General features: G+C 56.9%; 1 protein-coding gene across 1 annotated transcript in view; it reads left to right on the top strand.

The window, feature by feature from the left end:
* DNAH17 (dynein, axonemal, heavy chain 17) overlaps positions 1-24,842 on the top strand; it is a 94,428-nt gene that overhangs the window by 53,550 nt on the left and 16,036 nt on the right. Inside the window, exons 44-66 of the mRNA XM_010856518.1 lie at positions 2,213-2,495; positions 2,580-2,753; positions 3,014-3,221; positions 3,642-3,807; positions 4,587-4,689; positions 5,344-5,491; positions 5,863-5,954; positions 7,187-7,348; positions 7,860-8,024; positions 8,137-8,328; positions 10,597-10,863; positions 11,579-11,740; positions 13,439-13,672; positions 14,762-14,926; positions 16,446-16,541; positions 16,679-16,896; positions 19,563-19,770; positions 20,016-20,131; positions 20,923-21,115; positions 21,394-21,629; positions 22,263-22,385; positions 23,895-24,099; positions 24,611-24,775. Coding sequence (XP_010854820.1) covers positions 2,213-2,495; positions 2,580-2,753; positions 3,014-3,221; positions 3,642-3,807; positions 4,587-4,689; positions 5,344-5,491; positions 5,863-5,954; positions 7,187-7,348; positions 7,860-8,024; positions 8,137-8,328; positions 10,597-10,863; positions 11,579-11,740; positions 13,439-13,672; positions 14,762-14,926; positions 16,446-16,541; positions 16,679-16,896; positions 19,563-19,770; positions 20,016-20,131; positions 20,923-21,115; positions 21,394-21,629; positions 22,263-22,385; positions 23,895-24,099; positions 24,611-24,775 — 4,081 coding nt within the window. The remainder of the gene's footprint in view (positions 1-2,212; positions 2,496-2,579; positions 2,754-3,013; positions 3,222-3,641; positions 3,808-4,586; positions 4,690-5,343; positions 5,492-5,862; positions 5,955-7,186; positions 7,349-7,859; positions 8,025-8,136; positions 8,329-10,596; positions 10,864-11,578; positions 11,741-13,438; positions 13,673-14,761; positions 14,927-16,445; positions 16,542-16,678; positions 16,897-19,562; positions 19,771-20,015; positions 20,132-20,922; positions 21,116-21,393; positions 21,630-22,262; positions 22,386-23,894; positions 24,100-24,610; positions 24,776-24,842) is intronic.

Genomic DNA, 24,842 nt, shown 5'->3' with positions numbered 1-24,842 from the left:
AGGGGCGCGGCCCTGACTCACAGAGCCCGGGGGCCGCCGAGACCCGGCACCACTGTGCCGTCTTCTTCAGCATCACCTGTCCGCCCTCTTTTCTGGCGTCCTGTGGCTGCCATGACCAAGGACCACAAACCAGGCGGCTTCAGACAGTGGAGGGTTATCCTCTTCTGCTTCTGGAGGCCAGAGATCTGAAACCAGGCATTGGGAGGGTTGGTTCCTTCTAGAAGCTCTCGGGGGGACCTCTTCCCCCAGCTTCTAGTGTTGCCGGCAATGCTTGGCTGGTAGATGGAGGTGGCCACTTTCTGAATCTCAGGTGGCCCCCGCCCCGCACACACCTCTGTGTGTCGTCATTTCCCTTCTTATAAGGGCCAGGCAGTGGGTCAGGGCCCACCCTCATCCGTGATGTTTCGATCCCGAGATCCTGACTGATTTCATCCGCAAGCACCCTTTTCCCAAATAAGGCCACATTCGCAGACCGCAGGGGGACATGTCTTCTGAGGGGCCGCCAACTCTTCCCACGTCACATGTCTGGGTCTTTCCAGGGTGGGCAGCAGACGAGGCAAGAGAACTGGAACAAAGTCCGAGCAGGAGCCGCTAAGGTGCAGGGGGACAGGAAGAAGGTGACGGGGCCGAGGGGCGCCCAGGGGGACACCCAGCAGGGGCGGGGAGGAAAGAGCCAGAGGACCAGCAGGGGTGGGCAGAGGAGGGGCACTGAGTGGTCTGAAGGAGACGCGCCCTTCGGCCGGGAGTGGTCCTTGGGGCTCCAGAGGAATGACCAGGAGACTCTGAGTGGCTCCTTGGGGACCAAGAGGAAACCTGGGTTTTGCTGGAGAGAAGTGGAGAGGCTAAGAGCCAGCTCAGGGCACCCCCAGCCAGCCCCAGAGGAAGAGCAGCGCTCCCGCAGGGGCAGCCATCCCGGACGGGGACGTGAAGCACAGTCCAAGGGTCCCATGGCCTCCGGGGACAGGACAGGTGCCCACAAGGGAGCCTCTTGTCCTCTTGGTGTTATATATCTGAGCTGGCTTTTCAGATCAAAGCCAGCACACACATTTGCATGCACTAAATGTCTCTAACAAGGCAAAATTTAAAATTTGATATATCCGCCTGCAAGATAGAAGCAAATGCGGCAGTCTATGTATAGATTTGCAAATTGGTCTCCGTTCTGAAGACCTAGTGTACCTGGAATTCAGTTCTTAACTGCACGTGTTTGCTTGCCTGTGTCTGCTTGTCAAGCGTTTGAAAATCATCTCTGTTACCTAGTTAACCCAGGGGCAACAGGGCAGAGGTTTTGAACTCTTGGTTCCCTCATCTGCTGGGGATGTAGTGAGACTCGGAGCTTCCAGAACACGCACTCACTTGCAGAAAGGCGTGTCTGCAGAGGGCAGGCAAGCTGCGTTGGGTAATGTGAGCCTCCTGCTTATGCTCTGGGCATCCTGGAAATGACAGCTCACTGAGCTCATCGGCCAGCACTCTCTACGCTTTTAGCAGGCGCCTATTTAGCATTTACTGTGGACCAGGCCCTGTCCTCTGAGCCTTAAAAATATCAACCCAGGTAGTCCTTCCAAATGGGAGTTATCATCATCACTCTCATTTACGGATGAGAAACCTGAAACCCAGACGTGTTGAGTAACTTACCCGAGGCTACCGCTGGCCACACAAGAGCCCATTCAAGTCGGGCACTCAGACTCTAGAATCCACACCCCTCACTGCCGTGGTGGACCACCTCTGTGCAACCCACTCCAGGCAACGTGGCTTCCCAGGAACGCCTGTTGTATTGGTTTGGACTCTTCCACTAAAAGCATCAACTGGCTCAATTCACCAGGCATGCTTCAGGCATGGCTGGATCCAGGAGTCCAGATAATAACACGATGTATCCCTGCTCCTCTCCTTTTCTTCCCTTCCCACCCCCTCCCTGTCTGTCCCCCAGATGATGTTATGAATCCTTTCCTCCCCTCTCCTCCTATATGCAGCCCTACTGTCCTCAGTATCGGCCACATCTGAGGGTAGGAAGCGTGGCTCCTAGTTGTTCTAGGTGGGCAGCACCCCACAGCTAGAATCCCGGGGAAAGAGCACGCCCTCATCAGATCCTCTGAAGGTCTCGGGACCGGCCCTGTCACCAGGCAGGAGCACCAGTGGAAGCCTTCAGCAAGGGGAGGGTCACCAGAGGGACCCCGCCCGGTGGCCCGGTCCTTCAGCACCTTCCCGCCTTCCCCAGGGTGGTGAGCAGCTGGATCGAGAGGCGCAAGGTGCAGTCAGAGAAGGCCAACCTGATGATACTCTTCGACAAGTACCTGCCCACCTGCCTGGACAAGCTCCGCTTCGGGTTTAAGAAGATCACGCCGGTGCCTGAGATCACCATCATCCAGACGATCCTCTACCTGCTCGAGTGCCTCCTCACCGAGAAGAACGCGCCGCCCGACTCCGCCAAGGAGCTCTACGAGCTCTACTTCGTGTTCGCCTGCTTCTGGGCCTTCGGGGGGGCCATGTTCCAGGACCAGGTGAGCAGCCGGCCGCCCAGGCGCCGTCTCCCGGCATCCCTCCAGGCGGGGCCCTTTCTGAGCCTCATTTTTGTCTCCCAACAGCTTGTAGATTATCGGGTCGAGTTCAGCAGGTGGTGGATCAACGAATTTAAGACGATCAAGTTCCCCTCTCAGGGGACGGTCTTCGACTACTACATAGACCCTGACACCAAGAAGTTCCTGCCGTGGACAGACAAAGTGCCCGCCTTCGAGCTGGACCCCGACGTCCCGCTGCAGGTAAACGGCCCAAAATGGCCCAGAACAGTGACGATGGACGACGACTGAGGAGCGGGACCCAGAGTCCCACCCCATGCTTCTCATCGGGACGTCCAGTCGCAAACAGTTTCCATCAGTAGGACCTTTTCCGTGAGACTGGGGGATTTAACGCACTGCCCAGGTCTGTAGGTTTGTCTGGAGGTGGGACCTGGAGGCCTGGGTCTGTCTGAGGTCATGGCTCCTCCCCCGACATCTTCGCGCCCCCCTCTGCCCCCGACCAGGCCTCACTGGTGCACACCACAGAAACCATCCGCATCCGCTACTTCATGGACTTGCTCATGGAGAAGTCGTGGCCAGTCATGCTGGTGGGGAACGCGGGGACGGGCAAGTCGGTGCTAATGGGGGACAAGCTGGACAGCCTGAGCACAGACGACTACCTGGTGCAGGCCGTGCCCTTCAACTTCTACACGACCTCGGCCATGCTGCAGGGTACGGTCGAGGACGAGCCCAGGTGCTCGCTGCCTGGCCTGGTCACACCCGGTCACTCTTGTCTGACGTGCTGCCCCCCGATCCCACCCCGAGTTGCCCCATCCCTTCTCACCACAGCCCTGGGAGCTCACCAGCTGCCTCTCCACTTCCCACGCTCCCCACCCACTGGTCTCTGTCCCCATAGTGGGGGTACCAGATCCCACAGGGAGCTCACAGCCAGTCTCGGGTGGCCCAAGGTCAATGGGACACAAGTTTCCTGCACCCCTGCCTGGGACCGGTGGTGCCCACCCCTCTCTCCTTCCTTCCCTGGGTGGCTGGAGTCTAACCCGCCTATCCTCTGTGGCCCCCAGGGCTACCCTTTGGGCCGCTGCCTCTGGGATCGACCAGGCACTGTCGGGGCTACCCCATTCCCTTCTCTAGGGGTTCTTGAAAAGCCGCTAGAGAAGAAATCAGGGCGGAACTACGGACCGCCAGGCACCAAGAAGCTGATCTACTTCATCGACGACATGAACATGCCCGAGGTGGACAAGTACGGGACGGTGGCCCCCCACACCCTCATCCGACAGCACATGGACCACGGGCACTGGTAGGCGGGCTGAGGGGTCTGCCACGGGTGGGGAGGCAGGGCTGGGACACAGGACCAGGCTGACGGGGCTTCAGGCCCGGGGGGTCCAGGGAGGGGGAGAGGTCAAGGCACAGAGGGGTTACCCAGCCTCCCTGGAGTCCCAGTTGAGCTGAAACGTACACCCAGGCCTGCACAATGAGCCACCCTGTTGCCTCCCATTTCAAAAATTTTCTCATTCTCTAGAGCATGAAGTCCAGTTGGCCGTTTCACATATAATCGATATTTATTGAGGTTTATGGTGGTTCAGACGGTAAAGTGTCTGCCTACACTGCGGGAGACCCGGGTTCTATCTCTGATTGGGAAGATCTCCTGGAGAAGGAAATGGCAACCCACTCCAGTATTCTCGCCTGGAAAATCCCATGGCCAGAGGGAGCCTCTTAGGCTGCAATCCATGGGGTCACAAAGAGTCGGACACGACTGAGCGACTTCACTTTGACTTTCTTTCATTCATTTATTTAGCTGCAGCGGGCCTTGTTCCCACGTGCGGGATACTTGATCTTTGTTTTGGCACGTAGGATTTTAGTTGTGCTATGTGGGATCTAGTTCCCTGACCAGGGGTTGAACCTGGGCCCCCTGCCCTGAGGGTGCAGAGTATTAGCCACTGGACCAGCAGGGAAGTCCCAAGGTGGTTTGGTTTTTTTTTTTTAAACCATACGCAAGGCATGACCGGGGTGGGTGGGGTGCCGAGGGTGGCTCCTGGGCGCCAGCGGCAGGGCCTGATGCTGGCCTTCCCCACGCAGGTACGACCGACAGAAGCTGACGCTGAAGGACGTCCACAACTGTCAGTACGTGGCGTGCATGAACCCCACGTCCGGGTCCTTCACCATCGACCCCAGACTTCAGGTGGGCAGAAACTGGACTCGTCTTGGTGGGCTGCATGAGTCCGAAGCTCATTTGTCTAGTGAGGACGAGAGCGTGGATGTGGGGTGGTAGGGGCGGCAGGCTGGCTTTCCCTGGAGCACGGCCCAGTCTTTTGGATGTCAGCACATTCGTGGGGACGTCGAGAGGCTGCCAGGTTAAGCAAATGAAAATACAGATGCTTGGGCAAATCTGCATTTCAGAAAAACAGCAAATCACGTCCCATACAATGTTTGAGATGTATTTGTACTAAAAAATTTCTGTGTGAAATTTAGACTTAGCAGGATATCCTATACTGCGTCTATAATCGGGGCAGGGCCTCACCCTGAATTACCTTGGACAGACAGAGATCTGACATGTAAACCCAGGCTGCACTGAGACACTCTGTGGCCGCTGCCAAGTTGTCCCCGAAGAGCGGGATGTGAATTTGACTGCTTTGAGATGGAATCAGTATCTAAGGGTGGCGGGGGCGGTGGGGGGGGGTCTCACCACACGCAAGGCTTGAGGGAACCTGTCCATTCTGACCATGCCCACAAGACACCAGGAGACAAGGACAGAGTCTGCTCCCCAGGAAGGTGGCCCTGCCCCAAGCTGGTCCCCACGCACGGCCTGACGAGGGTCTCTGGTTGTTCCGGGCAGCGCCACTTCTGCGTGTTTGCGGTGAGCTTCCCGGGCCAGGAAGCCCTCACAAGCATCTACAGCACCATCCTGAGCCAGCACCTGTCCTACCGCTCAGCGCCCTTTGCGGTCCAGAGGATGAGCAGCCACCTGGTGGCCTCCGCCCTGGGTAAGCCGGCCAGCCTCGCCCCCTCTCCTGTCCGTAAGACCCGCTGCGTTATGGGGCCGACGGCAGCTTCATACTCTCCTCTACTAAATATTTTATTTATACTTTCAAATCAATATTTGTTTTCAATGACGCTGTGTTTCAACAGAGGGTATTATGAGATCCAATTGCTCGAGGGGGGAGGTGGAAGATAGGAAATTCTGTATATAGCAATGACTGACACATGAGCAGAGCGGCAAAATCCCTCCCCCTGCAGATTTCTTAAATTGTCACCGTCTCACAGTCCATTTGCTGTAGAAACTATAGCTTAAGCTTTGCACTTCCTGAGGCCATTAAGAGTGCACAAGAATCGATGTGTCTTTTTCCTGGAACAGCCCTGCACCAGAAAGTGACATCAACGTTTCTTCCCACGGCCATTAAGTTTCATTATGTTTTCAACCTCAGGGACCTCTCCAATATTTTCCAGGTACTGCTCTCTCAGCGCTACGTAATGCCACCTTATGGCCAATGCCTAATCCACGGGTGCTCGCCTCCTCTGCCATTCTTGGGAGAGAAAGCAAAGTGCCCTATGGATGGACGAAAGTGATGGAGGCGGATACGATGCGATGATGGTTGTGACAGATGATGATGAGGGTGGTGACCGTGGTGGTGGTGGTAACTATGGTGATGGTGCTGATGGTGACCATGGTGATAGTAATGATGGGGATAATGGTAACTATGGTGATGGGGACGCTGTTGCTGATGGTGGCCATGCTGATAGTGATAATGGTGGTGATGTTTATGGTGGTGCTGGTGATGAGAGGGGTGCTGATAACGTTGGGAGTCATGGTGATGACGATGAGAGTGGTGGCGACGTGATGGTGGGGGTGGTGACAGTGTGTCTTGATGGTGGTGGTGGTGATGTTTTCTCTTATGGATGGACTGAACTAGCCACTGGGTTTGGCCACTTAGATCCCCATTTCCTCCTCCAAACAACACATAATGCTCAGATATCCCCATTTTTGCAGATGGGGAGTCCAAGGCTCAGGGAGGTTAAGTCACGCCCATCTCCTCCCATCTCAAGTGTCAGCTCAAACGTCGTGCCCCGAGAGGCCCCTCCTCCTCCACACACACCCTGTCCCACCATCCCCATGTATGTCACGGCACACATCACAACATGCGATTACCTTGTGATTTGTCTGTCTGGTTCTGTCTCCCCGCTACAAGGGGAGCTCCATGAAGGCAGAGTCTGTCCCGTCATCACTGCACTCCCAGAACCCAGGACAGGGGCTTGGAAAATAAGCACCCATTGAACTTGCCAGGTCACTTGGTTGGCAAAGAGCTGAGCTAGGCCAGGCCGGGCAGGCTGGCTGCAGAGCTTGAGCTTGACGGCCGCCTCGAGGCCTCCCATAGTCGGCTCGCGCCTGAACAGACCCCTTGTCCCTTTCTCCACCATCCACCCCATTAGAGGGGGCAGCCCTTAACCCTGTCTGGTGAAGAGAATCCCCCTCACCATCTCTCAGACCACAGACACTCACTTCAGCCTCCAGGACTTGTGGCCTTGGCAGTCTCTAGTTTCCTGGGCCCCAAGTGGCTACTGTCCCACTCTACCAGATCACTTCCTGGGAAAGCGGCCACTATTCTCGTTTGATCCGTGTGCTGCACTTGGCTTGCCTCTCAACACACCTAAGGATGCTGACCATCCCGCGTCTGGGGCAGGGGCTCCTGTTCTCCACCGCAGAGATCCTGAAATTCCCGCTGGACCTCGTCCGCCTCTGGCTGCACGAGGCCGAACGTGTGTACGGCGACAAGATGGTGGACGAGAAGGACCAGGACACGCTGCGCAGGGTCACCATCGCTTCCACCAAGAAGTTCTTTGACGTGAGTCAGGCCACCAGCTCGCCCTGCCAAGCCCAGGAGGGTTCGGAGGGGCAGAGAGAGTAGGGGCCCCCGACAATCCTCGCCTCCTTGCAAGGGCCCTGGGATGGGGATGGGAAGGACCATGCTGGGTCCCACGAGATGGCTCTGCCACATTCGCGTGGCCCAAGAGAGGAGGAGAGGCGCTCTCGGCAGGTCAGAAGGTGAAGACCTCTCCCTCCAGCAGCCGGGCAGAGACAGCTCTGCTCGGGGTAACACACTCCGCTGGTGGGTCTGGGGTTTGCATGGTAGAATCATTTTCCTGGACTGGCAGTTCATTCCCAGTGGGACACAGACCAGGGGCTTTTGCCCAGCAGTTTGCAGGGCCCCTGGCAGCATCAGTGTGGGCCCCAGCAGACGTGACCTGGCCTCCTGAGGCCGTCGGGCAAGATGCCAGGGCTGCTGCTTGGGCTCTGTGGGCCCGTGGTGGCCACCAGAGCAGACTCTCCCCTGCCCCGCCCCCATCGACATCTAGGATCTCGGTGATGAGCTCCTATTTGCCAAACCAAACATCTTCTGCCACTTTGCTCACGGGATCGGAGACCCCAAATACCTGCCGGTGACCGACCTGGCTCCGCTGAACAAGCTTCTGGTGGAAGTCCTGGACAGTTACAATGAGGTCAACGCGGTCATGAACCTGGTGAGCCCAGGGGTCGAGTGGGCAGCAGTGGGGCTGGGGCCAGGGGACGAGCGAGGGAGGCGCGTCCTGCCGGTGAGACACCTGGGGTCTCTCCGCCCCGGCTTCTTTTCAGGTGCTTTTCGAGGACGCGGTGGCCCACATCTGCAGGATCAACCGCATCCTGGAGTCCCCGCGGGGTAACGCCCTGCTGGTGGGGGTGGGCGGCAGCGGCAAGCAGAGCCTCTCCCGCCTGGCCGCGTACATCAGCGCCCTGGACGTGTTCCAGATCACCCTGAAGAAGGGCTACGGGATCCCAGACCTCAAGGTGAGGGCGTCGCCTCTCAATAAGCCGCCCTTGGCAGTGGGAGGAGGGCGGGGGAGGAGGAGTCTGCCCACTCCCTGAAATGGAGCATCTGACACACAGACTGGGATGGTCACCAGCAGGGTCTTTATCTCAAGACAGCAAAGGCCAGGGCCCACGGCCGTGTGCCGAAGGTAAATGGAAGCGTGGGTTTCCGGTAGATGAGAGCTGGAGTCCCCTCATGGAACAGCGGTGAGGGGTTGGGTTCTCGCCTCTGGTCATCGCAGCCTGCCACCTTGCGTTTCCCGGTTTTCCAGATTCAATCATTCAGAACCGGTACTAACTAGCAGTCTCACCGCCTGCTTGGGGTTCTGAGAGGGCCGCTCTCTGAATTAATTGAATAAACATTAGCTCGAACAGGTCTCCCATCCCCAGGACGTGCCGCCGAGGCTTTTTATTGATTTATTTTTCCGGAAAATTTGCTCTCTCGGGGAACTGTGAGCTAGTCAAACATGATTAGTCTAGAGCTTATCATGGCCGCCGCTCAGATTAGAGCTGAAATTGATTTGACCATGTCCCGTGGTGTCTCTCTCTTTGCTTTGGTGCTTCTGTGGGTCAGGACGAGGCTTGCCCAGGGGACCCGCCCCTCCACTCAAGGCTGCAAGGCAGTCACTGCCCAGGTGGCCTTGGTGGGGGGGATGGTCTGGACCCCCACCAGAGCCTGGCGCCCTGGGACCTCAGCAAGAGGGCAGGGTGGTCTGCGGGCTGGGGGCCCGGGAAGGATAACGGGGATGGTTAGCTGGCTCTCGGCCCTGCTCTCAGGCTGTGCCAGGGACTGCAGCCTCCAGGTGAGCATCCAGCCTGTCAGAGTCCCCAGTGCCTACTCTTTCTATCAAACACTAGCCAGCTCTAATTTTTAAACCCAAGCCTTAAGGACAAGGTCTTTGTAATGTAGGTCCTGCCTCCTGGATTGAATCAGAGTGTGTGGATTCTCAGCTGAGCTGAGCGGGTCCTCACTGACCCCACAAGTGCTCTCAGAGTGGAGAGAATCCTTGCACCCGGAGCCGTGTAGCGGTACTGAGTTTTCTCCACTGATAAAGCTTCTAGTCTGTTAGCTTAATCATATTGCTTTTATCTTCATGATTGCATCATACTCTTTGCCCTCGTGAGGGCTTCGTTCCCGTTACCTCACCCTGGGACCACCCGTGGCTGTTGCTATTTTATTCCCTGGCATGAGCTGCAGCAGCTCTCTGATCCTTGTCATCCCCATTCACTGTTCCTGCACCCCTGACGAGCCAGCTTTGCACTCGTCCCTTGTCATCATTTATTAAGTAGCTTCTGTAGATTCGGAAGTAAGGACAGCTATAAACAGAGCTATAGGACCTTGCATCCTATTAGGGGAAGCAGACTCCTGAATGGTTAGAAGATGGATTATTATTGTTCTGATAGTAGTGTTGCAGTAAGAAGTTAACAAGGTATATGTTGTTAGTATAACAGATACGTTCATGATTATATTATAAAGTCACACCAACAGCCATGGGCACCCCCTGGAAGCCGGAGACTTGGGGGCGAGGGGAAGGGTCAGAATCCAAGCCCGAGGGCCATCATGTGCCTCATGGAAAATCCTGGACATGGTCCCAAGAAAACAAGATACCATCAAGGACATTTGGGCAGAGGAGGGGCAGGATGTGGTGGTGTTCTGGGGCAAAGTGGAAGATGGCTTGAAGACAGCAGAGATTGCCCAGGGGTGATGGTGGGCAGGGGGTGCCGCACGAGCCCCGGTGACCCACAAAGGCTGGATCCGGGTGGTGCAATGAGAAGGGAGAGACAGAGTGAGTCCCTCGTTGTGGCCCAGTGTTCTGCCTGCACTTGTGGCCGTGGGGGCTTAGCCGGGCTCCCACCCGCTGGGTCAGCTCCCCAGGCCCCCTACACACAGTCCCCAGGCCAGGCAGTAGCACGCTTTTGACTTTTAGGAGCCCTCTTCCTGGGGCCAGAGTAGCGGCCCCCAGAGCTGGGCTGGACCCTCTGAAGAAATGCTTAAAGCTGAGTGAGGGGCCAGCCATGTGTCAGCAGCCCAGGGACCCCGGGGATGCTTCCAGTTTGGCGCTGTGGCAAGTGGTGCCTTCACAAGTGGGCCTCCTCCCCTCGAGGCCCTAAGTCTCCATCTACAGACCCTGCCGTTTCTTACGGGGCCGATCCGCAGGTGCCCCCCTGCCCTGGGTGGTGGTGTGAGATGCTTCTGAATGAGCATCTTCTTGGTGAGACCTCTAAGGGTGTCTTCCTCGGGTCCAGCTCGACCTTGGCGCCCAGTACATCAAGTCGGCCGTGAAGAACGTTCCCTCGGTGTTCCTGATGACCGACTCCCAGGTGGCCGAGGAGCAGTTCCTGGTGCTGATCAACGACCTGCTGGCCTCGGGGGAAATCCCGGGGCTGTTCATGGATGACGAGGTGGAGAACATCATCTCCTCCATGCGGCCCCAGGTGAAGTCCCTCGGCCTGACAGATACCCGAGAGGCGTGCTGGAAGTTCTTCATTGACAAAGTGCGCAGGAACCTGAAGGTAGGGGGGCCTGGGGCCTGGAGGGTTCCGGGGGGTCTTCTAGGCTGGGTCTTCACTGGGGGAGGAGTTGGGGGCTGTTCTACCTCAAACAGGAAGTGGAAAACTCTTAGGAGAGTTCCAGTGGGCTGCCTGGTGGAGGTGGGCTGTTAGTAGTGCCCCGTGGCCGAAAAGAAGTGTTTTCTGTATGCACTCCTCTCCCATAGAGCTCGTTAAATAGATTAGTTCACCTTGACCTTCCACATTCCCTCTTGGGGGATGCTGGCTAAGCTACTCGAGTTAGACTGAGTACGTGTTGGGTCCTTCTCTCCCTTCCGGTCTGTGTCCAGTAGGAGAGCTGCCCTCTCCCCTCCCCGCCCCTGGCCAGGTGGCACTGCTCTTCTCATACCTCCCTCCCAGCAAGGACCAGACTTGCTAAAGGGACCTGCGTCCTCGCTGCCCAGCATGGATGCCCACTCCCCACTCCCTCTGGCACCCAGCCATCCTTCCGTCTTTGCGAGGGCCACCTCAGGAGAGCTTGGGCTCCCCTGCACCCCCACATCATGAAATGGCCACACTTCTCGCCCAGAACGGGGAATGTTCTCCGCACCATCCCCCCTCCCCCGCACTTGGAGACAAACACCACTCACAGAGTTTCCCTACTAGACGGGATTTCTGCAAAAGCAGCACCGTTTGGCATTGCCATCCCCCAGCGAGCAACCTCTGTGTCCTCTTCTAGGTGATCCTGTGTTTCTCCCCTGTGGGCTCCATCCTGCGAGTGCGAGCAAGAAAATTCCCCGCTGTGGTCAACTGCACGGCCATCAACTGGTTCCACGAGTGGCCGGAGGACGCCCTGGTGTCCGTCAGCGCGCGCTTCCTTGAGGACACAGAGGGGATTCAGGTGAGTCTCGGGGCACAGAGCTGGGATGGAGGGGTCCCCGTCATCTACCTCCAGGGACGGGATTAGGGTGAGGCACTCGCCTTGGGCGCAAAACTTAACGGGGCACCAAAAACTGCACTAAGATCAGCAATGTTTCAATGCGGTATTTTTTAAAAAATCAATGCTGCAACATTCAAAACATCAAACTTATAAACAAAGGTCATCATTTGTTGATCTTGCGGCCCTGAGTCACTCTTACAGGGGAATGGTTATTTCAACCGGCTGGGGGTCCTGGGCTCCACAGGGCCAGTTCAGGGAGGTGTGATGCCCACGTGAGAACAGATGGAGAAGCTCGGGCTTTGAACACAGTCCCTGGTGGGAGCCTGTTGCCGAGCTCATGTTTACTTTGATCCATGCATACAGGTGCACGCTCTTTCCTCCTGCCTTGAGCCCCAACACGCGCAGCCCAAGGGGCTCTGCCCAGGGCTGCTCCCTCACCTGTAACCTGCCTTCCATAGGGCAAGACAAGTACAACGGGGCAACATAAGTCTTCTTTTACTTTTTACCTTCCATTTACGGTGTCTGTCTTTTATCAAAAGACAGTGCCCACATTCACCATCTGAGTTCATTGCTGGCCTAGAAATGGTCATTAAACTCTGACCCAGCTGATGCAAGTAATCGCAAGCCTAGAAAAAATCCCACGTGGTTATTGTGTCTGATTTATTTTGAACACATATTCAGTGGGATAAAATAAGCCTGAAATTAACCTCCTCCCTGGCTTTTAAAGATGGGCAAAGTTCCCTGCTTGCACGGTTAGAGCGTTCAGCTGCGGGATGAGCCATTCCTGGGAATGCAGCTCCGACCACGTGTCCTCCATGCCCCAAGTGAACATAGAGGCGGGGGCCTCCTAGGACCAGGGAATGGCTCCACTACCGGCACCAGTGAGGGCTGCCAAGTAGATGCCAAAGAAATGTGTGTCGGATGAATACCTTCCCAAATCAAGGTGGCACTAGTGATAAAGAAGGGCTTCCCTGGTAGCTCAGTTAGTAAGGAATCTGCCTACAGTGGAGGAGACCCAGGTTCGATCCCTGAGTCAGGAAGATCCCCTGGAGAAGGAAATGGCAACCCACTCCAGTATTCTTGCCTGGAGAACCCCAGTGGGCAGAGAAGTCTGGCGGGCTGCTGTCCATGGGGTCGCAAAGAGTCAGACACAATTGAAGCGACTTAGCATGCGTGTACAAATGTTGCTCAGACAATTCGTGGGGCAAAGCTCCCAGTGCTTGTCTTCGGGCAGGTTGGCGGGGCCCAGGTGGTAGGGGCTGTGATCCTGACATGGACACAGGACAGAGGAGGCTGGGAAAGGAGTTATTAACCCCCCAGGCCCACAACAGGAAATGCCCAATACATGCTTACAGACATCCTGGTTATTCAAATATGCTGAATATATGAATGTGTGACTCAGAACCGTCATCACCTCGGCTGTGAAAAGGTGCCCTGGTGGTGCCACGTCACCATTGCCCGTGAGAGCCCTGCAGGCCTTGTCATCTCGAGCCTCACTGGGCACCTGAGCTGCCAAGACTGAGAGGGGGGTCCCTCTCATCCAGGGTCCTTGGCAAGTAAGGGAATCCACCTTGTGGTCCTCTGTGGCCGGCAGCCTCCTCTTCCCCGGGTCGCTTCCACCAGGGCACTGGGGAGTGAATGGGCTGCCTGTCTTTGTAGCCGGAAGTCAAGGCCTCCATCAGCCTCTTCATGTCCTACGTACACACGACTGTCAACGAGATGTCCAAGGTGTACCTGGCCACCGAGAGGCGCTACAATTACACCACGCCCAAAACCTTCCTGGAGCAGATCAAGCTGTACCAGAACCTGCTGGCCAAGAAGAGGATGGAGCTGGTCGCCAAGATCGAGAGGCTGGAGAACGGGCTGATGAAGCTGCAGAGCACGGCCTCTCAGGTAAGAGGAGAATGGGGCCACGGGACGAGCTTCCGGAACCATCCCCCAGACGTGTGACATGTTGGTAAGGGGACCAGGACCCCCGCCTTGGGGAAACTTCCACTTGTAAACTAGAGTGAGGGTGTTGACCGTGACAGCGGGTCCCAGATCCTCTCGGGATGCTGAGGCCAGGTCAGGCGCTTCCTTGGGGAGGGAGGGCCTGAGTCTGGAGGGGTTTGCTCACCCCGTTGGGTGCAGCTCTTGAAGGTGGGTCCATCCTGGGGCGCCGTTCACACTGCCGTGCCCCGATGGAACAGTGTCTGCTGTACTTTCACGCCACGTTAATTTTTAGTCTTCTGCCTGGTTTTGAGTGTCTTCCCTGGTGTAGCCCGGGCTCCCTCTTTACTGCCCACTGTTGGCGTCTCCCCAGGGAGCCTGGTAGACAGCCCCCGAGTCCCTGCCTCCTGGCCAAAGGTGCAGGTGGGGAACAACCCCCGACACAGGCGGAGCTACATGCGTCCGGCCACCCCTTGGGGGTCGAGAGGGGCACATAGTGGTGGGGGATGTCCAAGAAAGCACTTACAGGAGCTGAGAAGTGGCCTGCCCCCTCCCTGGAGAGGAAAGAAAGAGGAGCCTGGCCCAGCGGGCGTTTCTTTTTCCCCAAATATACCTTCTGGAAGTGGTCCTAGGACAGTGAACGAGCTCAGGAGAGGGCAGTTACAGCACCCAAGGGGCTTCCCCAATGGTAGAAATCACCCAGATGGGGAAGGATGTCTCACCCCATCACTCACCACTTCCCAGTACCCTCTCCACCCAGCCTCTTGGGGCCTCACCCGAGCACCCAAGGCAGCATTTCATCCCCAGCCCCCAGCTCTCACAGCCCCACCCACCAGCCTCCCCACGACTCCTCGGCACCCCGGCCACCTTGACTGCCGCCTCCCCAAGCCTCAGGAATGGGTCTTATACTTGTGATGACCCTGTGTACACAGCTGGTGCTCAATGAATACTTACCTTGGAGAAGCTGAAAAAGCACAGAGAAATGCACCCCAGGGAGCAGAAAGCAACTGGCCGGGACCCCAGCCTACCCGTCTGCCTCACCTCCCCCTCCAGGTGGACGATTTAAAAGCCAAGCTGGCGGTTCAGGAGGCAGAGCTCAAGCAGAAAAACGAGAACGCGGACAAGCTGATCCATGTGGTGGGTGTGGAGACTGAGAAAGTCAGCAAGGAGAAAGCCATTGCTGATGAGGAGGAGATCAAGGTGGAGGTCATCAACAAGGTAGGCGGTGGGCAGCTCCACTCGGCCAGGCGCCTTCCCCGAGTGACCAGTATCTCCCTGCGGGCCCTGGCAACCCAGCAGGACTCCTGCAGGGAGGGCACCTCCCCTAAATGCAGGGCCCCTGGCTCAGCAGAGGGCTGCCCTCCCAGGGCCCCGCAGTGGCATCTCCTGAGCTGGTAAGAAATGCAGGTTCCCAGACCCCGGTTCTGCTGAACCGGGTCTGCATCTGAGGGACATGCTCATGTGAGCACATCAAGGCTTGAGAAGATGGCCTCAGAGCCCTGGGCCTCAGACTTCCTACACCAGGAGCCCCCAGAGGTTCCAACACCCCCGACTCTGGTGGGCTCCACACTGAAGGTCCCTGTGGTTGGGCTGATTTCTCATCACCCGTCTGCGTGCCCTTTGCGTCATCAGTCATGCCTCTGCCTGAGGGTCTAAATTAAGAGCCTCAGTAATTGTCTGCTGTCTCTTGAGCGGGCCTGAGTCAGCCTCCTCCCACGGCTGACAGGAGTGGGAAGCCTGAATACTTCCCACCAGCGCTGGAACGAGGGAGGGTCCCAGGAGCTCCGCTCGATCCCTCATGGTCAGCTGTATGACCACAGCCCTGTTAGGGTGGCCGGAAATGTGCCTGACATCTCAAAATTAGCAAGTGATACAGCCAATATCCGAGCCAGGGCCCACACCTGCGCCTTGAACCCTGGGACCTGCCTTTTGATACTCACATGCAGCTTAATGTCTGGGCGCCCACCCCTCTCCAACCCCGGATCCCAAAAGGGCCCACCCAGACGTACTCAGGGAGGCTGGGGGCTGCTCCCAGCACCGCCGGCCAAGTCAGTGCCTTCCACGCCCTGTTCCCTGAAGTCGGGCACAGGGTGGGCTTCTCCAGAAGGTTCTTTGCAGAGGGACCTTCTTCCTTCTGTCCACCCTCCCCCGTGTCCAGCACAGCTCCCAGCCCCCATGGCCTTCTTCGTCTTCCTCTGTTGTCACTCAGGTCCTGATTGATTGATAGGAAGCTTCTCCCAATCTCTCTGGTGCCTGGAAGCTCAGAGAGGTTCTTCCCAACCCGAGTGAACGCATGCATGCGTGAATGAATGGATAGATGTGTGAATACGGGTGTTCTCACTTTAAGAGGAGGATGGCCTGCACCTCTGAAACTGGCCCAATCTGGAGGAATTCCACAATGGCACCAAGAGACGAGGCCTCAAAGCCCTGGGGAGTGGCCTGCACGGGCCCAGGTTTCTCCTCTGGGCCTGGAAGCTGGAGCCAAGAGAAGGCAGTGTTTCCCTTCCTGAATCCCAGGTCAGCTGACGGCCCAGGGCCTTTTGACCTGCGTGTTTTTGGGCAAAGGAGCCAGCAGGCGTTTGGGGGCAGGAAGGTAGACTCCAGACGGTGACCCAGAGAGTGAGAGCAGAGGGGAGTGCCCCTCCTCACCCCTCCTCGCCACCCTTCAGGGTCCCCTTTCACACGCACCATCCACATGGACCCCAGCATCCATCTTTCCCATCTGGCTTCCTTCCAGAATGTCACCGAGAAACAAAAGGCCTGTGAAACGGACCTGGCCAAGGCAGAGCCGGCCCTGCTGGCCGCGCAAGAGGCTCTTGACACCCTGAACAAGGTGAGGGCAGGAGGAGGAGGAAGAATCAGGGACCGGGACCCCCAAGCTGAGAGGAGATGCCGTGGGGTCATCGCCAGGACCTCCCGGTCCTGCTCGGGGCTAAATCCCCACTCAGGTCCGTCCACCTGTCTCTGCAGAACAACCTGACGGAGCTGAAGTCCTTCGGGTCCCCCCCGGATGCTGTGGTCAACGTCACGGCCGCTGTGATGATTCTGACCGCACCTGGGGGCAAGATCCCCAAGGACAAGAGCTGGAAAGCTGCGAAAATCATGATGGGCAAGGTGGACACCTTCCTGGACTCCTTGAAAAAGTTCGACAAGGAGCACATCCCCGAGGCCTGCCTGAAAGCGTTCAAGTGAGTCGGGGCTCGGCTGCCCCCATGGGGTCCGCCCAGGTCTCATCCTGTCGGGAGCACATCACGTTCAGGCCCTGTGTGGTCGTGAACCTCCTCCCGCCTGTCCCTGGCCCCACACCGCGTGGTCCCAAGGGAAGCCTGTGCTTGCTGAGGGCAGGGCAGGGTCTTGAGCGACAGAGCGAAGGCGGGACCCCAACTTCCTCCTACCTATCCGTGGCCCCACACCGCGTGGTCCCAAGGGAAGCCTGTGCTTGCTGGGGGCAGGGCAGGGTCTTGGGCGGTACAGAGAAGGTGGGACCCCACAGCCAGCAGGCAAGAGCCTGGGTGCATTTACCTGGACCTGGCTGCCAGGGCATCAAGGTGAAACGTGATCCCAAGCCCGGGGGGAGCCTCATCACCCTCTGTCTCCCCAACCTTGGTTGATCTAGCTTCTTAAATGGGGTGAGGGTAGGGGTGGATCAGAGGGTGGGGTCAGAGGGGTGGTCTACCCACCCCCTGGGTGGTGCTGCGTGCAGGGATCACGCACAGGACCCTGCTTTTGCTCCTGGCACTTTAGAAGTAGCAGTGAGTTTTAGCCTTTTTGTATCTTGTTCATAATTTGTCCCAGCTGTGCACGCATGTAGTTATTTTTAGTCCCTTATAGTTTCTTTGCATTTGTTGCTCAAGGAGACACTTGTCCAGGTGCAGTCACTGCAGCAAAGGGCCCCAGGTCCTAGTCCGTCTTGAGGTGGGACTTGGAAAGGATATGTAGAGTGGGCGCTTCCACACCTTGCCCCGTAAATCCAGTAACACCAGTATTGGTGAGCACTGCACTTGTGAGCAGGCTTCCCAGGTAGCGCCAGTGGCAAAGAACCCCGCCTGCCAACGCAGGAGCCGTAAAAGACACAGGTTCGCTCCTTGGGTCAGGAAGATCCCGTGGAGGAGGGCACGGCAATCCACTCCAGTACTCTTGCCTGGAGAATCCCATGGACAGAGGAGCCTGGGGGCGACAGTCCACGGGGTCACAAAGAGTTGGATACGACTGAAGTGACTTAGCACGCACGCACTTATGAGCACTCTGTGCCTAGCCATCCCCCCCAACCCAAGTTCAGGGCCAAGCTGACCTGACCCCAGGCGAGAAAGGGAGGCCTTCCCATGACCCCAGTGAGCCCAGGTGAGACCCCAGCCTCTCGGTTCCATCTGTATCAGAAGAGAGCTGGACGAATGAAAAGCATTTAATGACTAAGGAATAGTGTGAAGTTCAAGAGAAACACTTCCAGACTCGCCTCCAGGAGGTGGTCTGTGTTAACATTTGGCATGTTTCCTTTCAGTCTTTTTTCTAAAGATTTCCCCCTGGTAGTTGAAAGAATACTGTGTATATGCAATTATCTGTTCTGCTTTTTATTTTTTACTTAACATTGCAGGAGAAAAAAATCTTTTCCCTATCTTGTCAAAACACTTGATCTGTTTCTTTTTTTTTTTTTTAACCACAGATGAATTGTAATTTACTTAACTATACCTGCACTGTTGAGGGTCTAGGCTGTCTCCGCTTCTGCCATCATAAACAGTGCCATGATAAATGTCTTCTCCTTGTCACCCAGCAAACTTCGCAACTGCCACCTCCCCATGCTGTCTGGAGTGTGCTTAACAGATGCAGACCCACCGCCTAAATAGAGTGTAAAAAATGCCAGATAGAGGAGGTGATGGGCTGTGTTCCCCACCTAAACTCAAATCACACTTCAGTTATGATTTTTGAATCATCCATTCAGAATTCCTTCTGCAGACAGCTCAGTCTGTTAACGCTCAATGATGTCACCATTATTTTAAAAACACTAGTTTCTAGAGCTTCTTAGCTGCATCTGCGGGCACTGTTCCTCATCACTTTTGTAAGATAACACCTTAACGTCACCTCTTTGAAGTCTCACCTGTATGTAGAGCCTGAGCCTCACCGGTGATGCTGGAAAACTGGGCCCTGGTTCCGACACTTCCTGTGGGCATAAATCTGGGCAAGTTGCCATCCCCCCAACACCAGTTTTCTTGCTGAGGGCCGGAGTGGTTGCAGAATGAAAGTGAGACCAGCTATAGAAGCAGCAGGGAACAGAGAGTTAAGGGGGGGAAGCAGCAGCTTTTCTTCATCTTGAAATCACTACTTCTTTTCCCTTTCATAGGCTTCCCTGATAGCTCAGTTGGTAAAGAATCTGCCTCCAACGCAGGAGACCCTGGTTCAGTTCCTGGATCGGGAAGGTCCGCTGCAGAAGGGATAGGCTACCCACTCCAGTATTCTTGGGCTTTCCTTGTGGCTCAGCTGGTGAAGAATCTGCCTGCAGTGCGGGAGACCTGGGTTCAGTCCTTGGCTTGGGATGGGAAAGGCTACCCACTCCAGTATTCTGGCCTGGAGAACTCCATGGACTGTACAGTCCGTGGGGTCGCAAAGAGTCGGACACAACTCGCGACTTTCACTTTTTTCCCTTTCATACCCTTAATTCCACTCCAGAGGCCAGAGTTCTGAGTTTCAGTCTTATCTTCTTCTTTCTGTGATCATGAAGATGCCAGGAGATAGTAAGTTAAACGTTCTGCTCCTCCTACGGCTCGTAATGGGCACTGGAGTCGCAGACAGATGCGGAGCTGCAGGCAGGTGCAGGGTGGCGGGAGCCTGTGTCCCCAGCCTGCTGTCACTCGCTCCCCAGGCCCTACCAAGGCAACCCGACCTTCGACCCCGAGTTCATCCGCTCCAAGTCCGCGGCTGCCGCGGGCCTGTGCTCTTGGTGCATCAACATCGTCCGCTTCTACGAGGTCTACTGCGACGTGGCCCCCAAGAGGCAGGCCCTGGAGGAGGCCAACGCTGAGCTGGCCGAGGCCCAGGAGAAGCTCTCCCGCATCAAGAACAAGATTGCCGTGAGTGCGGCCCGCGGCTGCGGCGGGGCCACCATCTCCGCCTGAGAGGGGCTGTCCTGGCCACCCCTGTCAGTTACTGAGCATCTGACGTGGGGCCCGGAACACCCTGGAGGCCGCCTGCCTCGGCCGTGCTTGCGGCCCTCAGGCCCCTCGGGGATCTCAGCCCTCCCAGGGCTCAGCTGCCTCTACTCCCGGGAGAGCCAGGGGCGTCCCGATTTCAGGGCCTTCCCACCTTGTCTTTCCAGGAACTCAACGCCAATCTGAGCAACCTGACGTCGGCATTTGAGAAAGCGACGGCCGAGAAGATCAAGTGCCAGCAGGAGGCTGATGCCACCAATAGGGTGATCTCGCTGGCTAACAGGTACCTCGCGCCCACACCCCATCACAAGACCCATCCTGTCCTCAGAGCCACCACCCCCAAAAGGGATGAGCCCACAGAACGGCCTCTTGGGGGATAAGCCCCAGGTGCAGCCCCCACTTTCTGAGCACAGAGAGTCGTGAGGATTAACGCTGGGAGGTCCCAAGGCTGCCTACCTGGCCTCCGGTGGGATGTGGACTCAGCTCTGCTGGGACAGTCAAAGGTGGTCTTTTGGTCACCCGGAAGAAGGGCTGCTCAGATGATGCCAGAGACACACCTCCATGAGCCTAATCGGGCATCTGTACTTCTGCAAACCTGGCCCTGCTCTTGGACGCTGGGTGTGCTGTTCAGGGTTGGGGACCAGCCCTCGGGCTAGTGGCCTGAGAAGCACGAAGCACAGCCTGGAGTCCCCACCCCACGCGGGGCCAGGTGGCCGCCAATGGACTAGCCGCTGCCCAAAGCATGTGCTCAGCAGTGTCCAGGCAGTGGCCTCGGTGGTCAGGTCACGTGGTCAGATAGCATAGAGTGCATGTGAGGCCAGCACCCTGGGGACAGAAGCTCGGCGTCCCCAACCGCACCCAGAAAACATTAGCTTTGCTTCCCTAAAGCGTTTTCTCCCCCAAACTCCCCACAAAGCACACTCGCTCCTGAACCACTGAGCAAAGGAAGGCTTTGAAGCCACGAGGTCAATGGTACAGATGGAAGCACACCTTTCCCGTCCCTCCAGCCTGCCCTCCCTCCCGCCGGGAGCACGGGCTCCTCTCTCGTCCACTGACCCCCGGCCCCCACCTCAGGCTAGTGGGAGGACTGGCGTCAGAAAACGTCCGCTGGGCCGAGTCGGTGGAGAGCTTCAAAGGCCAGGGCATCACGCTGTGCGGCGACGTCCTGCTGATCTCTGCCTTCGTCTCCTACGTGGGCTACTTCACCAAGAAGTACCGCAACGAGCTGATGGAGAGGTTCTGGATCCCTTACATAAACCATTTAAAGGTAAGAGGTCCCGTGGTGTTCATCAGGACGTCTGGGGAGGTCTGTGGGGGAGGGGAGGGCAGAACCAGCCAGGTCTCACCGTCGCTCCTGTGATGAACAAGGCAGAGGCTGTAGGGTAGCCAGGGTGCAGAGGGTGGCCTGGCGCGGACGATGCTGACATCCTTTCTGGCCAGGTCCCAAGCTGCTGCGAGCGGCTATCTGCCCCTGTGGCCCACGTGTTATTCAGAGAGCCGCTTCCGCCCGAGCAGTGAGTCAGGCCACACCGCCCCCCTCGGCAGGTCCCGATCCCGATCACGAAGGGTCTGGACCCCTTGACCCTGCTGACCGACGACGCAGATGTGGCCACCTGGAACAACCAGGGGCTCCCCAGCGACCGCATGTCCACGGAGAACGCCACCATCCTGTGCAACACGGAACGCTGGCCCCTCATTGTGGATGCCCAGCTGCAGGGCATCAAGTGGATCAAAAACAAATACGGCAGCGAGCTGAAGGCCATCCGCCTGGGACAGAAGAGGTGCGCGGTCACCGAGGCGGGTGGGGTGGGGGCTCCAGAGGCAGTGCCAGCCCGTTAGCTCAGCCAGAAGTCTGCGAAGCCCACTCAGAGGCTTTCACTTGTTAAATGAATGGACGGGTCTTTGGAAACAAACACTGGCCCGCGGGGGCTCGGATTTTCTTAGTTCTTAGACCCCGGGGAATGGCACAGACAGTGAAGAATCGAACTCGCTGCTCCTCTCTCCCCATTCACTGCCGCTCCTGCAGGGGCAGCGCTGACACCTCAACCCCCACCCGCAGTGGTCCTGTATGGTCACTGGCTGGCTGGGAGGCTGCGGCCGGTCGTCTTGCCATCTCTCCTCATAGATGGGAAGCAGTGCCCCTAACACAGCTGCTAGAGCCTTCCCAGGGTGCGGGGCAGTGAGAGGAAACACAGATGTGGAACGTTTAGCTCTGCAGCCACAAAGCAGTTCCATGTTCAAACCTCCCCACCTGGGGGTGATTCACACAGAGAGCCCTGTGCTCCCCTCCGGAAGGACCCTCTGGGGAGGAACGAACTACTGGCCCTTCAGTCACCTCTCCTGTCCCTCCTGGGGCACACGATTGCGTGGTCACCGGGCCCCGAGGCTCTTACGACCTGATGCTGTGCCCACAGCTATCTGGACATCATCGAGCAGGCCATCTCAGAAGGGGACACCTTGCTCATTGAGAACATTGGCGAGACCATCGACCCGGTTCTGGACCCCCTGCTGGGCAGGAACACGATCAAAAAGGGAAAGTGAGTGACAGGTCCCCCCACGTGAAGGTCCTCAGCGCCGAGGTCTGGCCTCCGGACGGAGAGGAAGGGCAGAGCCTCTGCTTTCCTCGGAGCCGCAGGGGCTTCAGCACAACGCTGACGGGCGTGAGCGGGGAAGCCCCCTGGGAGGGGCCGCCGGGAGAGCAGTGGTAGGTCCACATCCCAGTTAGGGAGGAAGACGTACACCAACACGGCATCAGCGATCGCCTGCAGACGGCCATCCTTCACGGTCATCTTTTCTCCTGTTTTCATGCATTTTGCAAATCTTGAACCAGTATTACTATTTCTTCCTATTTAGCTGAGATTCATATAACATAAACTAACCAAAAGTAACCAATCCAGTGGCATTTAGGACATTCACGCCTGGTTTCTCTGAGTATCTTTTCAAGCTGTAGTAAGCATGCATACTTCGTTCTTTTTACAGCTGAATAATATTCCATTCTGTGGATCTGCCACATTCTGTTTATCCATTCATTGGTTGATGCACTGAGCTTATGTTACTTTTCTAACATAAAAACGTAAATCAGCTTTAAAAATGTAAATGTCGGAGTCGACCTGAGCTGCCTATAATTGCAGGGCTGTGGGCAGAAGCCCAGAATAGAGATGACAAATGTGGTGATATGCTAGATTCTGAGGAAGGCCTGGCTTGAGTGGTGATACCCAGGGGTGAAATTAGAGGCCCCCCCAAAAGTGAGCTCAGCCAGAAATGGGGTAGCAGAGGGGAGAGCCAAAGAGAAGCAGCCCCCACCAAGGACGAGCCAGCCCACATTCCTGGCTGTTCATCAGATTAGCCCAGGGAGCTCCTGGATGTCCTGGTGTTCTGAATTTGGGGGCCAGTGTCTTTCTGACGTTAATGGCCTTGGGGTGCATCCCAGGCCTGAGTGTTTCTTCAGAGGCTCCCACATGAGTAAGACATGCAGCCAGGGCTGAGTGAACTCTCCTATAAGACCAGAACAGACCAGCCAAAGAGCAGGTGCTTTCTCTAGAAAGGCCGGTGGCACCCCAAGAAGGAAAGGTCTTCTGTTTTCTTTTTTCCCAAGTTTCAGATTATTCATCAGGGTGAGCCCCGACACAATACACCATGATTTTATGTGGTTTTTTATTAAAATGTTTTCCTTTTGTTATTTTGGCTGCATCGGGTCTTAGTTGAGGCTTGAGGGCTTAACTGTCCCTCTGCAGGTGGGATCTTAGTTCCCCAACCAGGGATCGAGCCGCATCCCCTGCTTGGGAAGGCAGATTCTTAACCCCTGGACTACCAGGAAGTCCCAATTTCATGTGCATTAGAGGGAAATGGTTTCCTGGTTAAGTGGGAAATTGTGCAGATGGCTTCTGGAAGACCTTCATTCTAAGCAGCTTTATAGTGAAACATTTCATTTAGAAGTCCAGACTGTCCTCCCGGGCTGGCGGGAGTCCCAGGGGAGTCTGTGCTGCTGTCCCGAGGTCACCCGGGGTTGGGGGGGCCCTCCTAATACCTCCCTCCACGGACCACAGGTACATTAAGATCGGCGACAAGGAGGTGGAGTACCACCCCAACTTCCGTCTGATCTTGCACACCAAGTACTTCAACCCCCACTACAAGCCCGAGATGCAGGCCCAGTGCACCCTGATCAACTTCCTGGTCACCAGGGACGGGCTGGAGGACCAGCTCTTGGCCGCCGTGGTGGCGAAGGAGCGCCCTGACCTGGAGCAGCTAAAGGTGCGATGGGACGGGAGGAGCAGGGCGGGCGGCGGCTCGGACCGAGGGGGCAGGTCTCCAAGACCCACACGTCCGGTGACTCTGAAGGGGCCCCCGCTTGTCACACCGAGTGTGCTTTGTACAACAAAACGAGTCAGTCCTCCTCCCCAGCTACCCCCAAACCTGATTCTAAATCAAGTGACAACTTCACTGAGAGAACAGGAGTCCACAGTGGTGCCCCGGACGCCCAAAAGCACTGAACTCCTGCCCCACAAGAATGTCTCTGCTACCAGCCCCAGTGTACCGGTCCCCTCCTGGGCTGTCTGAGCCACACCCGTGGGCTCTCAGGGGTCCCCGGCCCCCACATCTCCCACTGTGGTTCCCACACCCTTGCTGACTGCTCATGACAGGCAGCTGCAGGGGCCTCGGCTAAGCTGTTGAGAGGCTCTGAACCCCCGAGTGCCCCCAAGATGGGGAGGCCAGGCCGTGCCAGCAATTGAGTTCCCTTCCCGGGTCTCTGCCCCTCTCGCAGGCGAATCTCACCAAGTCCCAGAATGAATTTAAGATTGTTCTGAAAGAGCTGGAAGATTCTCTGCTGGCCCGGCTGTCGGCCGCATCGGGGAACTTTCTGGGAGACACTGCCTTAGTGGAGAACCTGGAGACCACCAAACATACAGCCAGTGAGATTGAGGAGAAAGTAAGAAAGCGTCTCAGGGACCCACCCCCTCGTACCCCCAGCCATAGCACACAGCGGGCATGGCAGG

This window comes from Bison bison, unplaced genomic scaffold, assembly GCF_000754665.1.
Source record: "Bison bison bison isolate TAMUID 2011002044 unplaced genomic scaffold, Bison_UMD1.0 scf7180017864371, whole genome shotgun sequence".
Lineage (NCBI taxonomy): Eukaryota > Metazoa > Chordata > Mammalia > Artiodactyla > Bovidae > Bison > Bison bison.
The sequence above is the reverse complement of the archived record's forward strand: the minus strand, read 5'-3'. Positions and strand labels throughout refer to the sequence as shown.